This window comes from Lupinus angustifolius, chromosome LG04, assembly GCF_001865875.1.
Source record: "Lupinus angustifolius cultivar Tanjil chromosome LG04, LupAngTanjil_v1.0, whole genome shotgun sequence".
NCBI lineage: Eukaryota > Viridiplantae > Streptophyta > Magnoliopsida > Fabales > Fabaceae > Lupinus > Lupinus angustifolius.
Window position 1 is genome coordinate 166,152 of NC_032012.1, and position 16,716 is coordinate 182,867.

At 35.0% G+C, this 16,716-nt stretch overlaps 2 protein-coding genes across 3 annotated transcripts; one reads left to right on the forward strand and one right to left on the reverse strand.

Moving 5' to 3' along the window:
* Window positions 245–2,962, forward strand: LOC109344936 (conglutin beta 7-like). The gene is given in 7 exon segments (XM_019583658.1): window positions 245–1,031; window positions 1,167–1,342; window positions 1,479–1,559; window positions 1,651–1,971; window positions 2,092–2,374; window positions 2,641–2,816; window positions 2,818–2,962. Coding segments are annotated over 7 exon segments (1,803 nt in total). The 5' UTR covers window positions 245–283; the 3' UTR covers window positions 2,836–2,962.
* Window positions 9,255–13,819, reverse strand: LOC109344937 (spermidine synthase 2-like). Of its 2 annotated transcripts, XM_019583660.1 has the most exons (10): window positions 13,485–13,819; window positions 11,906–11,982; window positions 11,700–11,822; window positions 11,486–11,590; window positions 11,255–11,327; window positions 11,092–11,163; window positions 10,804–10,999; window positions 9,692–9,818; window positions 9,521–9,590; window positions 9,255–9,486 (listed from the first exon to the last, which is right to left on the reverse strand). In XM_019583660.1, the coding sequence occupies exons 1-9, from the start codon at window positions 13,648–13,650 to the stop codon at window positions 9,525–9,527; spliced, it is 1,005 nt and encodes a 334-aa protein (XP_019439205.1). In that variant the 5' UTR covers window positions 13,651–13,819; the 3' UTR covers window positions 9,255–9,486; window positions 9,521–9,524. The 2 variants fall into 2 exon arrangements, with proteins under 2 accessions (XP_019439205.1, XP_019439204.1); XM_019583659.1 differs by having other exon boundaries at window positions 9,255–9,590.

Sequence of the window (16,716 nt, forward strand, 5' to 3'; positions counted from 1 at the left end):
ATAATGTATCATTTCCAAAATAAAGTCCAAGTTCATGAGATTGAAAATAAATAAAAATCAATGATTCATGTATGAGGAAGCAATAAGTATATATGCATGATTTCCCCGTCCATGTATATCCAAAAAGAGTTGTGTAGATAAATGGCATGCACATGACACCTCAAATTTGTCAAGAAGAACACTCATCAACCTGCATGGCACCATTTATTAAGAAAATGATCTATAAATATGAGTGATCTTAGTCCCAGTTTTCATCATTGAGTGTAATCTAATATAATCAAATATGGCTAGGATGAGAGTGAGATTTCCAACCTTAGTCTTGCTACTAGGAATATTATTCCTCATGGCAGTGTCAATTGGTATTGCTTACGGAGAAAAAGATGTGATAAAGAATCATGAGAGGCCTGGCGAAAGAGAACATGAGGAGCGTGACCCAAGACAACAACCACGTCCGCGTAAACAAGAGGAGCAAGAAAGAGAGCATAGGAGAGAAGAGGAGCATGATCGTGACCCTTCACGTGGTAGGAGGGAGAGCGAAGAACGCCAAGAAGAAGAGCGTGAACGAAGGAGAGAACCTTGTAGGGAGAGAGAGCAAGAACAACAACCTCAACATGGAAGGAGAGAGGAGGAAGAAGAAGAGGAAGAGTGGCAACCTAGGAGACTACGACCTCAAAGTAGAAAGGAAGAGAGAGAGCAAGAACAAGGCTCTAGCTCAAGCTCACGTAAGCAAAGTGGTTATGAGAGGAGACAATATCATGAGAGGAGGGAGCAGAGGGATGAGAAGGAGAAAGAGCAAGATTCTCGCTCAGACTCACGCAGACAAAGGAATCCTTATCACTTTAGCTCTGAAAGATTCCAGACTCGTTACAGAAATAGGAATGGCCAAATTCGTGTGCTCGAGAGGTTTGACCAAAGAACCAATAGACTTGAGAATCTCCAAAACTACCGTATTGTGGAGTTCCAATCAAACCCTAATACTCTCATTCTCCCTAAACACTCTGATGCTGACTACATCCTCGTTGTACTCAATGGTAACTATTTGCAAGGTTTTAAATAGAGGTCGCTAACCTAAATTTAAAACCTTAGTTACTACTAGTAGTAATCATTTCCACCAATTAATTAATGAGAATGAATGATTTATTGCATTCATTATTTTGGGATTGCAGGTAGAGCCACAATCACAATAGTGAACCCTGATAAAAGACAAGCATATAACCTTGAGTATGGAGATGCTCTCAGACTCCCAGCTGGAACAACTTCTTATATCCTTAACCCAGATGACAACCAGAACCTTAGAGTAGTCAAGCTCGCAATACCTATCAACAACCCTAGCAATTTTTATGTAATGTTCTTTCTGATATCCTATCATATTATCTTTTATTATTATATCATCTCACTTTCTATGGCACCCATTTCATATTTTACACCATTAAATTTTAATTTCTTCCTCCTTTCTCTCTATCTTTGTATATGTACAGGATTTCTATCCATCAAGTACTAAAGACCAACAATCTTACTTCAGCGGCTTCAGCAAGAACACTTTAGAGGCCACCTTCAATGTATCATATCTTATCTATATTGGTTGCTCAGTTACTTATTGAGTATATATAATAATGATTACATGTTTGTTTGTTATGATTTCAAATATAGACCCGTTATGAAGAGATACAAAGGATTCTGTTAGGAAATGAGGACGAGCAGGAAGATGAGGAACAAAGGCGTGGACAAGAGCAGAGCTACCAAGATGAAGGGGTGATAGTGAGAGTATCAAAGGAACAGATCCAAGAATTGAGAAAACATGCTCAATCTTCATCAAGAAAAGGCAAACCCTCTGAATCTGGCCCCTTCAACTTGAGAAGCAATGAATCCATATATTCAAACAAGTTTGGCAACTTCTATGAGATCACCCCAGAGAGAAACCCTCAAGTTCAAGATTTGGATATCTCTCTCACCTTCACAGAAATTAACGAGGTATATTATATATATCACACTGTAAATAATCATACACAATTCCTTCTACTTATTCACTAGTGTTGAGTTTTGGACACCAATATTAATACTAATGATTTAATTTTGTTTTGTTTATTTTAGGGAGCTTTATTGTTGCCACATTATAACTCAAAGGCCATATTTATAGTCGTGGTTGATGAAGGAGAAGGAAATTATGAATTGGTGGGTATTAGAGATCAACAACGACAACAAGATGAGCAAGAAGAGGAAGAGGAAGAAGTGAGAAGGTACAGTGCTAGATTATCAGAAGGTGACATTTTCGTAATTCCAGCAGGTTATCCAATTTCTGTGAATGCTTCCTCAAATCTTCGCTTGCTTGGATTTGGCATCAATGCTAATGAAAACCAGAGGAATTTCCTCGCAGGTACAATAAAAATTATTCTATTCAACACCATAAATTGTATATAAGTATATTTTACTTAAACCCAAACAAGTAGCTTAAAAGGTATATACATGATGATAAAATTCATCGCCAGATCACCAACTATATCCTTGGACATAGCTAATATGGCAACAAAATCTACTTTTGGCATAAATACATCAATATAAAAATATATATTTGTTTTATGACTTTGGTTTTGGCATTACTAACTCATATTGTTATGTTTGAAAATTATTGAAAATTGAAAGGTTCTGAAGACAATGTGATAAGTCAGTTAGATAGAGAAGTTAAAGAGCTCACATTCCCTGGTTCTGCTCAAGATGTTGAGAGATTAATCAAGAACCAACAACAATCTTACTTTGCAAATGCTCAGCCTCAACAAAAACAACAAAGGGAGAAGGAGGGAAGGCGTGGAAGAAGGAGTCTCATCTCTTCCATTTTGAGCACTCTTTACTAAGCTTCTATAAAAACTACTATTATGTAAGAGCTCATAGTGAGCCACGAGTGAATAATAAAACTAGAGTTGTACCTTTGTACTATTATTAATAAAAATCTACCTTAAAAGTTTTGCATGCAGTGACCTTCATCAATGTATGCTCTTAACTAATTGACTAATATATATATATATATATACTTGTTGCACTCATTTATTGATACTGCATTTGCTTCTCACTTAAAAGAACAAGAGTTTCACATACTTCTCAACTAAATTATTTTAATTTTCAAAATGAATTCAAAATAACAACTCAGATCATAAGCCCTTAAGCTTTTTTGTTTTAGTTTCTTCTTTAGAAGTATCATAGTTAATATCTCATATTATCATCCAAAGGTTTTATTGAATTTTATTTGACTTTATTTAATTGATTATTGTATATATTAAGAAAATGTGTTTATATATTTATGAAATAAATTTCAGAAATTATAAACGACTAGAACTAGATCACAATGGTAAAATAATATATCAGGAAAAAAAAAATAAGAAATAATTATGTTGATATGAATTGTTTTATGAAATATATGATGCAAGAAATCAAAATATGATTATGTTTTATACATTTATAGATCGAAATAAGAAGTTTATGAGACGATGTTTATTTTGTGAGAATAGTCCAAGTAAAACTACATTGTCAAAATATAATATACAATATGTATTGATACTTTTATAATATTTTGGATGATAATTTGAGAAAAGTGGAGACAAAAATTTGTTAATAGCATATTATGTAGTAATATGACTTTCCATTTGTCTAATTCATATTACAATTGGGTTATTTATTCATGCGAAACAAGAAATGAATTTGTTTGATGGAATGATTATTATATAAATTAGGTTCAACATATATTTCACGTACTTCTGTCATTATTACCAAATAGCATTTTTGTATATATACACATTATTAAATAAACACACAATAATAAAAACAGAATAAAAATTGATTTGGGGATTTAGGGTTGAAGTTTAAAATTGATTTGGGGACTTTTGTTAAAATTGAGTTGGGGTTTTAGGTTAAAATTGATATGGGTTTAGATTAAAACTTGATTTGGGATTTTAGGTTAAAAATTGATTTGGGAGTTTAGGTTAAAATTGATTTGGGGTTTAAATTAAAAATTGACCTGAGGGTTCAAAATAAAATTAATTTGGGAGTTTACGTTATGATTGCAAAAGGGGACAAACCATATGGCTGGTTGGGCATACAACTGCCGTTGGCAGTGGCAGCGGCGCTCGCATTGACGCTGTCAACAATAATGGTGATTTTTATTTTTTTTATCACCACAACTCAATAGTGAATGCACTTTATAATAAAGAAGAAAAAGGAAGACAAGTGAATGTAATACCTCTTTAGAGTTGAAGAAGAATGAAGAAACTAGTGTTGAGTTCTTATCAGTTGTTGTATTCACCTTACTCTTTTCTTTTAGTCTTTGCCTCCTCTCCTTTTCAAAAAAATAAAAAATCTAAGTGTGTCTCATTGTAAAAATTAGGGTTGCCTCCTCCCTCTCTTTCTTCTCAAAATATGAATCTTTCCCTTTGTTTCTAAAAACAAGGATTATATAGGGGGGATTAGGTTAGGAAACCTAATGTAGATGGGCTCCAACAAGCTCAAATGGTCACATCCTTTTAATCTTATTCATTATTACTATTTACTCAACAACTTATTATTTTTTATTTTTTTGGAAAAAACAAATTACCCCGACCAAAATTGAGTGCTTATAGTTGTTCCTCTTTACTTTCTTCTTACTAGATAATAGGAGTGACGAAAGTTACTAAAGTTATCATGGTGAGAAGGAAACAAAGATAAAAAGACCAAATTTTGACTGGGAAGTAACACATATAAGGAAAATTTTCAAAGACGATGCTTCATATCACAATAAACGAGACCACTTGAGGGTAAAAAACGCAACATGAGACCATTGGGGGGAGGGGAGGGGTCGTGCAAAGATAGAGCACAAGACCACTAGGGTCGAGTGCAAAGAAAGACCATAGGAACGCTCGAATAATGAGGAACTCTGCATCGAAAACAAAATGATACCACTAGGGGGTCAAAAGACACAACATGAGTCCACTTGGGGTCAGGTGCAAAGAGAGACCACGGGAACACACGAATAATGAGGAACTCTGGGTCGAAAACAAAATGAGACCACTGGGGGTCACAAGACACAACACGAGACCATTGGGGGGTCGGGTGCAAAGAGAGACCACAGGAATGCACAGATAATGAGGAACTCTGAGCCGAGAACAAAATGAGTCCACTAGAGGGTCACAAGACACAACACAAGACCAGTGGGGGGTTAGGTGCAAAAAGAGACCACGAGAACGCACTGATGATAAGAAACTTTGGGTCGAAAACAAAATGAGACCATTGGGGGGTCACAAGACACAACACGAGACCACTTGGAGGTTGGGTGCAAAGAGAGACCATAGGAACACAAAGATAATGAGGAACTATGGATCAAAAATAAAATGAGACAATTGGGGGGTTACAAGCCACAACATGAAACCACTAGGGGTTTGGGTGCAAGGTGGACCACGAGAACATACATATAATGAGGAACTTGAGTCAAAAATAAAATGAGACCATTGGGGGTCAAAAGGCACAACACAAGACCACTAAGGGGTTTGGGTGCAAGGAGGACCACGAGAACACATGGATAATGAGGAACTTTGGGTCAAAAATAAAATGAGACAACTAGAGGTCAAAAGGCACAACACGAGACCACTATGGAATTTGGGAGCAAGGAGGACCTCAGGAACGCATAGATAATGAGGAACGCTGGGTCAAAAATAGAATGAGTCCATTAGGGGTGAAAAGGCACAATATGAGACCACTAGGGGTCTGGGTGCAAGGAGGACCATAGGAATGTATGGATAATGAGGATATATGGGTTAAAAATAAAATGAGACCACTAGGGGGTCAAAAGGCACAACACGAGACCACTGGATGGTCAAAAGGTACAACACGAGACCACTGGGGGGTTTGGATGCAAGGAGGACCACGAGAACACACAAATAATGACGAACTTTGGGTAAAAAATAAAATAAGTCCACTGGGGGTCAAAAGTCACAATACGAGACCATTGGGGGGTCTGGGTGCATGGAGGACCATTGGAACACAGAGATAATGAGGAATTTTGGGTCAAAAATAAAATGAGACCACTATGGGGTCAAACGGTACAACAGAAGACCACTGGGGGGTCTGGGTGCATGGAGGATCACATGAACGCACGAATAATGAGAAACTTTGGGTCAAAAATAAAATGAGGCACTTGGGGACAAGACTTTTAGCCATGCATGTATATGATGGTACAAATGCAAATGATGCATGAGTTATGTGAAGATGTTTGACGATGCATATATGATATTTGGTTTCGCATATGCGAATAACTTGATTATCATTATGAAGTTTGATTGATATGAAACCATAACGCTTTCTCGGTAGACAACAACTAATCAAACCAATATTGATCAAGTTCTCTTTTTTTCTTCTTTTTTTATTTTATTTCTGTTTCTTTTTTTCTTCTTGGAATCCCCTTGGGGTAGTGCCTTCTTTCCTTACAGAAAAATACATCATCTGTTCCTCATTGATATACACCTCGAGACTTAGTTCCAATGAGTTTTGTTTACTTGAATCACTAGTGAAAGACACCATCATAAGAGTTACTTGATTATATTGTTCGAACATCATATTTATATATCTTGAGACTTTTTTAAGTGAACATGCACACATAAATGTATATTAGGAAGATAACGCTTCTTCTACTTCAAGGAATTTTAATAGGATGATTCATGGATATATGAGCTACGAGAGGTATTACACATTACACAATTTTTGCCCCACTATAAGGTAATTGCTTTCTTCAATTGATCTCCTGAGACAGCCGAATAACTTGACCATTGTGTTTTCCTTATTTGGTACTCCCAAGAACTTTATATTTCATCACATAAAGCCTGGAACTTCTACAATTCCAACTTAATGTACAAATATGTGGAGGATTTTGGTTTACCTCAATGGTAATAGACTTTCAAGAGAATCGTCTTTTCAACCTATCATGCTTTGATTTATATCTTGATTTTTTCTTAGGTCTCCCTTTTGGGTTTTCAACCTAACAAGTTTCTCATTCATACCCTAACTTTTGCATAGGTAGCCCTTTCGGGTTTTCAACCTAACGGACTTTTCTTTTATTTGAAGTTTCTATTTTTAGTCATAGACACTTTACTGCGTAAGTGTTCATAGGTTTGGGTAAAACATTTTCATCCATGTCTTGTAAAACAAGAACAAGTTACAAAATTTTGCAAAATTTTTGGCCTAGTATAAGGTAATTTCTCACTCATCAATTGCTCTTACGAGAAGCCGAACAACTAGATCAGTTGACTTTTTTATTCTTCCCAGAACTTCTTGCTCCTTCCCACATTGCTCGAAGCTTCTATGATTCTCACTTAATGCACAAACGTGTGGAGGATCTTGGTTCGCCTCTTGTATGACAGACTTGCAAGAAAAAAATATCTTTTTATTGCTTTAACTTTTTCATAGGGCGCCTTTTCAGGTTTTCAACCTAGTAGACTTTTATTGATACCCTAATTTTTGCTTAGGTTGCCCTTTCAGGTTTTCAACCTAACATGTTTTTTTTTTCATTTTCTTTTTTTTTTCTTCTTCTTCTTCTTCTTGTTTTAGGCATAGAATCTCTTAATCGTGTTTGTCTTCACAAGTCTAGGCAACACTTTCTCATCCATATCTTGCAGGATTTATTGCTTTAACTTTTTCATAGGGCGCCTTTTCAGGTTTTCAACCTAGTAGACTTTTATTGATACCCTAATTTTTGCTTAGGTTGCCCTTTCAGGTTTTCAACCTAACATGTTTTTTTTTTTCATTTTCTTTTTTTTTTCTTCTTCTTCTTCTTGTTTTAGGCATAGAATCTCTTAATCGTGTTTGTCTTCACAAGTCTAGGCAACACTTTCTCATCCATATCTTGCAGGATCATAGCCCCCCCCCCCCTTAAGAATGCATTCTTCATAATGTAGGGACCTTCATAATTTGGGGCCTATTTTTCACGAGCATCTTCCTGATTTTGGAGGATCTTTTTAAGCACCAAGTCCCCAACTTCAAATTCTCTAGGACGAACCTTCTCATCATAAGCTCTCGCCACTTTATCTTGGTATAATTGACCATGGTGAATGGTCTCCAACCTTTTCGTCAATTATGTGCAATTGCTTTTACTTTAGTTTAACCCATACTGAACCTTCTTACTCTACTTCCATCAAGACTCTTAACAAGGAAATCTCTACTTCTATGGGCGAAACAACTTCCATCCTGTACATCATTGTTGTCTATGGTGTCCCACATATTCGTCCATTAGGGATAACTTATGACTTTTATCCGCACCATCGACTAAAACATCAATGATATCATTTTCAAGCTTGCTTTGTTCAAATCTCTGTAGTCTACACACATTCTCAGTTTCCCTCAATTGCTTCGTTACCTCTTCTTTTAATCCTCCATCCTCTTCTCCATCACCAACTCAAAGGGATCATTATCAAGTACCGCAAAAGTAATTGATAAGTGTTCAAGTACCCTATAACTGGACAAAGTCTTTACAAAATTGTGATACATGTATTGATTTGTGAATCATCGTGGAAAAAATGAGACACAAAATATGGATGTTCACAAAGGTATGGAAAAATGATAAATATATAAGAGTGAAGATGATAAGAATGGATGAATGAGGAAGAATAATTAGATAGTTATGCAAATTCACTAAGATATTGTCTCAAGTAACATAAATATAAATCCAAAGAAAATTCAAAGCATATGAATTACAACATAATTAAATAATTATTATACAATTATGTCAATCATTGACTTAGACTACCATTTTTTAAAGGATCATTGTCTTCGTCAGGAAGGATGACATAGTTTATGAATGATTTATCCTCCTCCAAGGCACTGATGGAGAGGTGGAGATAAGGATCAGTGATAGAACCCTTCTCTTCTTCCTATCATTTATGTCGACACCTAGATTCCTTCGTTTTGTGAATTGTTAGTATTCATTGTTGTTCGAGATCTGATGTTGAAAACATGAGTTTGATCAGCGTTTTTTTCCTAAGATGTACAATGATTCCAATTTTGAATTTGTAACTCCCAAAGAATTTGGTTTAAAAAATTATTTTGAGTTATTGAAACTATTTCCTGTTATGAAACGAAGAACTTAATGACTATAATTATAATAATGTTTAAAAAAACTCAGTATGCCTAGACTTTTAATCACATAACTAATTTATTGTTATTTGGATGAAGTCATGATTGAAGCAATCATGCCAAATGCTTCAAGACACATTGCAAATCATAAGAATGCATTACAATTTCAGTACAAGATACAATCAACCATTTGCATCAACCAAAACAATACATCATAGCTAATCAAAAGTTCCACTTTGTTCATCATGTTTATGAGCAAACTTATTGACAACTGAATTCATCAACTATATCATTATCACCTAACTCATTTCATGAAATAAAACTTAATCTTCAATGTCAAATTAAAATCTGACTTATTCACTGGTTAGCCGATACATGAAATGATCCAGTAAGGATGAATGCCATACTTCAAGGCGAGCTACGTCAAGCACTGGAAATTCTTCCTAGGTTGCTTTAGAACCAATCTTTCTCTTTGCAAAAGATGGCAAACAGAAAGCTGCTGTATGAATCTGGAATTAAAGGAAAGATAGAAATAATCAAAAGTTAAGAAAAGAAAGTCGTACAAAGAAAGTGGGAGAATGCAAAATTTATTAGAGAAGAAGAAGCATACCTCAGAGTTGTAAAATTTCAATGGTCTTACTGCCTTCTGAAACTCTTTTTCGTCTATCGGATTTATCGGATGCTTGAAATCAACAGGAGATCCATCGGTTGAGCAAAGCATGAAACCAATCATCCCACTGAAATAAAAATAATGGAAGCAACATTAACATGGATAAAGATATAAGTACCTAGATCCCTACATAGAAAGCATATTATATAAAAATAGGTATAAGTCCAAAAACAACTTCCTGGCATTGCATGATATGTAAATTAGTCCCCGAATTTAACAAAGATATGCAAAAAAGGACCTGAACTTCGGTTCGGGTGCATAATAGTCCTTCGCCATATAAAATGTTAAAGTTGTATGGAAAATGACATGTGCAAAACAGAGTTCAGGGTCCTTTTTACACATGTTTTGAAGTCTATGGCCTGAATCGCACACCATGCGAAGTTTAGGGTGTATTTTTGAATAGTGATAGACTATTTTGCACTCAAACCATAGTTTAGGATCCTTTTATGCACAATTATGAAATTCAAGGACTGAATTGCCCATCATACTAACTTCAAGGTGTTTATGGACATTTCCCTAAAAATATTGTCATGTACATCTCACAACCTACCTTCCTAGGGGATCTAAAGAAAAAAGGATAATAAAATGCCTAATGCATTGGCATAGTGTTTGAAGTTATTTCAGTTTCACATGATCATTTTTATGGTAGAATGAGTAGGCCATGTCCATAACACTTAATCAATAATTCAAATTGTTGATCGTATCACGTGATACGGTCGCAATATTGCGGTTGCGATAACCGTTGCAACCGCATCACATCGCAATTGTTGTGTAACACCAAATCAGGACGATGCGGCTGCAACTCAATCGCATTGTGCCACATTTTGACCTCGTCGGACTGCATTTGGGCCGTACTGGACTGCATCGGTTTCAAAAATATTTTTTCATCAAAAAAAATTCACACCGCAACGGCTGCAATGTCCGCAATCACAGTCTGCAACTAAGACTGTAATCGCGTCCACACTATAAAACACTGCATATAATCAATGCATAGGAGTCTGTGTAGAAGACTTCAAATAGGAATACAGAAGAAACAAATTCGAAATTCATACCTTGGGTACGTAGGAACTGTGGTCCAAGCATAGTTAACAGAGCCTTTAAAAGTCTGACGACAATTTTCCACAATGTTCTCAATGATATCCATATGAAGCCATATACTTTCTGCCTGAGTACACACAACTCCTCCCGGACGAAGAGCCTTAGCAATCGCCTCGAAAAAGGGCTTTTCAAAAAGCTCTTGAGCAGGACCTTAAGCATCAAACATAACCTCCCTTTAACATACAATTTTAGATCACATAGAAGACAAGAAAAAATTATAATGTCTTACAGATATAGCGTACCGATAGGATCAGACGAATCCACTATAACTGCATCGTAAGTTCCTTCTGAAGCTTCCTTCAAAAATGCAACTCCTAGACCATCAAGTAAAAAGGCATCAATGTGATACCTTCTCTACTAAGAATACAAAATGTAAGGAAAAAGCATTAGAGTAGCTGATGATACCATCGCCAATATGAAGGTTCACACGTGGATCGTCAAACCCTACGGCTACATCAGGGAAAAATTGTTTGGAGACCTGCAAAGAATGATGACTAACATTTTATATTGAACATATAAAATCAGAGACAGAGAAAACTAACAATATGTGAGTAACATAGTAGTGTGCTAGCAACATAATTTAGCTTTGGGTAGAGACAGGAAAGAAGAGAGTAAAACTATGTGCGCGTTACTCACATCAACAACCATATTGTCAATTTCGCAAATGTCAATTTTTTCAACTGAAGAATGGCGCGCTACTTCCCGCAGAACCCCTCCATCTCCTCCACCGATAACCAATACCTAAAAATGAAAATTACAGTGAGAAATAAGAACCCAAATTCGGTGACTAAGCACGCAACCTATACATATATTATCAAAATTTCCTAGAGCTATAGGAATATCAGAAGACCTTTTTCGGATTTGGAATCGAGCAAAGAGGAAGATGAGTGATCATTTCTTGATAAGCACATTCATCCCTTTCTGTGAGTTGAATGACTCCATCCAGAACAAGAACCTTGCCATATGTTGATGACTGCAAAAGACATTGAAGCATTGTGTTAAAAGTAAAAATCGAAACATGAAATTAGTAACTTAAAATGCTAAAGCCTCATGAACCTGGAAGACCATGACATTCTGGTAATCAGACTTCCCTTGAAACAAAATCCTTTCCACCTTCAAGGAGTGTGCCTCTCCTGCAAAATTACAATGAAATTCTGATTCATGAGTACTATTACGAAAGACAAAACAAAAAATCATATTCGGGAAAAAGATTACTATGTGCAAATGTTTCTGAGGATTTTAGCAATGCATTGGTTTGGTAAAAATTAAAGCCACAAGATGCACACACTAGCAATTTAAAAATCTTCTTCGATTCCGAATAAAGAAGATGTATCTTCAACCGAAAATATAGATAATTAGACAACTAGACAAAAGGAAATGGTCCTACTAGAAATAAAAGAATATATGAAATTTGAAAAGATTCTTTTCTTTCCATGGTATCCATGCATGTTACTGGAAAGAAATAGGTGTGATAACAGATTAAAAGTAGCATCTCAGTGATTTAAAGCTAAATTCTGACCTGTCAATTGTCATAAACTCAGATAAAAGGGTGGACAAGAGCAAAAGAACTAGGCAGGTTCAATCCCCAAATAATAATACAGAATAATGTATAACGAGATAAGTTATTTTCTCGGTTCATTAAAAATGTGACATACGTCCTATTTGTTCTTTCATCAAATATTATATATGTTCTTTCATTAAATGTTTCGGATGTGTCAGCCTATTATAGGTGGACAAGACCTAACTTATCTTTTTATACTAGGAGATACTTTATGCTAGTAATAATATATGATGTATGATTAGATAGGGAAGAAAAGAAAGCCTCCAATGGAAACACAGATTCAATTTTGCTACACATAAGTTCATTTATGCTTATAATCATGCATCATAATTAAAGTACCAGACTACATGATTACTATAACCTTCTTTTTTAAACCAATGTCAAAATATCTCTAATGAAACTGCCATATGTTGAGATAGAAAAACTAAAACTCTACAAACTAAAAAGGCAAGGGTTCGATTCCTGAAAACGACACTTATTAGGAGGAGCGGTCGATATATTATCGACAATTCATTTTTGTTACTCCGAAAGAGATTAGTTCATGATCCAAAGGGTGAGTGAATATCCTTGGTAGTACCAAAAAAAGATAAGGGTTAAAAGAAAAGTTTACAAAAAATCAACTAAGCCATTAAAGCAATTGTAAAAAGCTTGCTACTTAAATAATTGAGTACACACGTGCAGCCACACATGACACACAATCACTAATAATGCCCAATAATCATTACTCTTGGTGAGTGGTGACCACAAAACATCAAAGAAACAAAAACACAATTTCACAATCACTAGAGTGCAAAGATTATAAATTTGACAGAAACCAAGAAGAAGAAGAAGAAGAAGAAACACCGTAGCCATGGAATCAAACATATAATTAAATCAAAGTTTCTTCACAAAGAGGCAAACCCCATGAAAGCTGGAACCATAAAAATAACAAAAAGTTTATTTTTTATTTTACTTTTTTTACAACAATACAGAAATACCAAGTCTAAACATTTTCCATTCCAAGCTACAAAACACAAAGAAAAGACACAACTTTTGAAAAGAAGAAGCAAAAGAGTATTGAGTAAAAGAACTAACCAGGCCACATTGGACTAATTTCAGAAAACCAACCAGGAATAACAGAAGATAAACCATTATTATCATTCTCCAATGTGTCCATGGAAACAGATACTCCATTTTTTTCTTCATCTCTTTGTCTTTTCAAAGACAAATCAGAGGACTCAACAAAGCTCTCTGTAGCCATAGCTGAACCTTTGAACCTCTTTCTCTCTCTTCTCTGATTGAAGAAGCCGCAAAGTGATGTGAGCAAATGTTAAGTTAGCACTGTGTTCGGTTCTACTTGACTATGTGATATGTATTGAGAGAATGGAATAGCATAAAGGTAAAAAGGGTGTAGGGCATGTTTGGAAAAATTAAAAGGAATCTGCTTTTCAAGGATGCCTTTGAGGTGGAACTATATCACAATTTTACCACTTTTATCACACACAATTAAAATTAGACTGTAATATTACTTTTTTGAAGAGATATATTATTAATTAGTTATCTATATTATTTTTTTGAAGAGATAATAATAATTAAAAATGAATAATAAATAATATAATAACAATATATAAAATTCATAAACAAACACTACATGCATTATTTTATCATAAAATTATATCTAGTTTTTATTTTATCTGTTCATATTTATTGTATAAGTATATTTAGAATGCAATAATCATAAGTCGAGTCTATCATTAAATGTGTTAATGATTAAAAAAATGATAGATCTTCTTAATAAATTAGTCTACAAATTTTGGTATCCATTCATGAAGTTGGTATGTGTCACAAGATTGTACTTTTCTTGTTAATGATTAGCAAAGTGACATGTGTTCCTTTTATGAGGATAGAGGAATTTGTAAGCTAATTTATTAGGTAAACATCATTGTAAGCTAATTTATTAGGTAAAAATATCATTAATTAATGTTCAACAAACTCAACTATCTTATGATGATAAACCTTATCGGTGGGTTTATATTATTTACCCCTACACAAGGAGGATGGCTTATCTCTTCTAAAGTATTGTAATTAATACGAACAAACTAAAATTAATTGAAACGTCAATTAATTCTACTTGCTACATTTCTATTTATATTTATCATTTGCACAATTTTTTTATTTCTATGTACGGTTTAGAAATTGAAGAGAGCATTAATCACTACATTTCAAGTTTATCCTCATTTAATATTCTTGTTTTACATGAAATGTTTGAAGAAGTTAATAAACATTAGAAATGTTATTTTGGAAAAACCTAATAAAATTATGAGAGTAAATTGTTTTCTCATATAAGAAGATAATTTATCTCCTTAAATCTACTCATTGTTTGACATGTGTCTTATTTTTTCTTTTTATAATATATTTTAAGATGAAAACTTTTAGAGAGAAAAGAAATAAGACACATGTTAAATAATGGATGAATTTTAGGAGATAAACCATCTCATGATATAAGGAGATACTTTATTTTTATTCTCTAAAATTAATACACAGGACATTTATTATATATTTAAGGGGTGTAGTTTTTATAATGATACATGTAAACTTTATTAGTTAGGTTAATGAGTTTCTTAAAAATATTATTCAAGCAAATATAAAAATGGAAAATAATAATGAAAAACTAATACTAATACCTCTCCATAAAATTTCATTTTTTCTCTTCGACGAACAATGTTTAAAGACACATATTAACGTTTTCTTCATTTATCCATCACAACACTTTTCCATGGAGAGTGAGATAAAGTGTGAATTAGATGATATTTATCATTTTTTGGTATGTTCACATGTGAAGTCTCATATTAGATATGAGGGGATGACTGAAAGAGTATATAAGTTGAAAAGGCTATGAAATTATTGTTTTAAGGCTTTGGTTCAAGACGGAGTATCTTATTTATAACTTTTCACTCTTCTTATGCCCATTAAAATGAGACTTCATAGTGGTCGGACATACTAGTAAGTGGTATGAGAGCCGATGGTTCGACTCAATCATGACAAACTTAAGGGGAGCATACTGGTAAGTGTGTGATATCCACACTTGAGTGGAGATTGTTAAGTCTATTCAAGTGTGAAGTTCCACATTTGATAGGAGGGGGTGAGTGATAGAGTTTATAAGTGGAAAAGGCCCATGAAATCGTTCGCTTAAGGAACTTAAGGGGAGTATACTAGTAAGTGTGTGATACTCACACTTGGTGTCTCACTTGTGGCTCTTCACTCTTCTCACGCCTAATAGTAATGGAACTTTCCGATGGTTGAAGGCTCCCTAGTTGTAATTTAGTCTAACAAGTGGTACTAGAACCAATCGTTCATCTTGAAAATAGTGGTCTTGATAAGTGCCAACATACCTAAAAATCATACACGTTTATGACACTTATCTTAAGCATAATTGAGAAAAACCAACTTAAAACAATACTTTTTGTATAAAATATCACAATTTGGTATATTTGTGTTTGTATTGCCTTTTTATGTATTTTGTAGGAAATAAAATGAAGAAGAGATTCATGGTCAAAAAGCAACAAAAGTCAAGAAAATCAAGGTGCTCAACGAGGCAGCTGAGCGTGGAACACGCCCCACTGAGCTGACCTGGCCACCTGCCTGACTTGGACCAAACTGCTCCACCAAGCAGCTGAGCGGACATGCTTAGCCGCTCAGCCTAGCACTAGACTAGGCCTGACACGGTAAAAAATATGCTTGACACGGTCAGACACGAGCTTGGCACAAGCCAAGCTGCTGAACAAGCTGCTCAGCGGTCAAACCAAGCTGCTCAGCGGAGAACCAGACTCCTGGCCAGATCAGCAAGCACCAAGCCACGTCCCAGTCAACACGGTCAGAAGCTGCTGAACAAGCAGCTCAGCGGTGAAGCAGGTGCGTTGGGCGGTGCTTACCAGACTTGACTTAACCATCAAGNAAGCAAACCATGAAGTCATCCATGACCTCACCTCAAGTAGCTCACCATAGGCTTTTCAGAAGTAGCTCACAATAGCCGGTGTCATAGCCCACAACTAGCTTTGATGAGTCATGCGCAAGTAGGTGACTAAGCTACTTGGTCAAGGGACCAAACCCATGCTGAAGGGTTTGGTCAGCTGCTGAGCAGTCCAGCTCAGCAGCTCAGCGGTCTGGAATGTAGCCTATAAATAGAGGCCATTTCCTTCATCAAAATTAATTTGTAACTCAGGTTATGTATTTTCTACTTCTTCTTAATTTACAAAAGTTTGAATTTTAATCATTCAAGTTGGTGCTTTGGTTAATATTATTTGTTTCAGAAGATCTTAATTCTCTT

Excerpts from the sequence above, each read along its gene's own strand:
- LOC109344937 (XM_019583660.1), bottom strand. The coding sequence starts at position 13,650 with ATGGCTACAGAGAGCTTTGTTGAGTCCTCTGATTTGTCTTTGAAAAGA. Across the intron at positions 11,983-13,484 it reads AATTAGTCCAATGTGGCCTG|GAGAGGCACACTCCTTGAAG; the intron begins GTTAGTTCTTTT and ends GTAATTTTGCAG. Across the intron at positions 11,328-11,485 it reads TTGACAATATGGTTGTTGAT|GTCTCCAAACAATTTTTCCC; the intron begins GTGAGTAACGCG and ends CATTCTTTGCAG.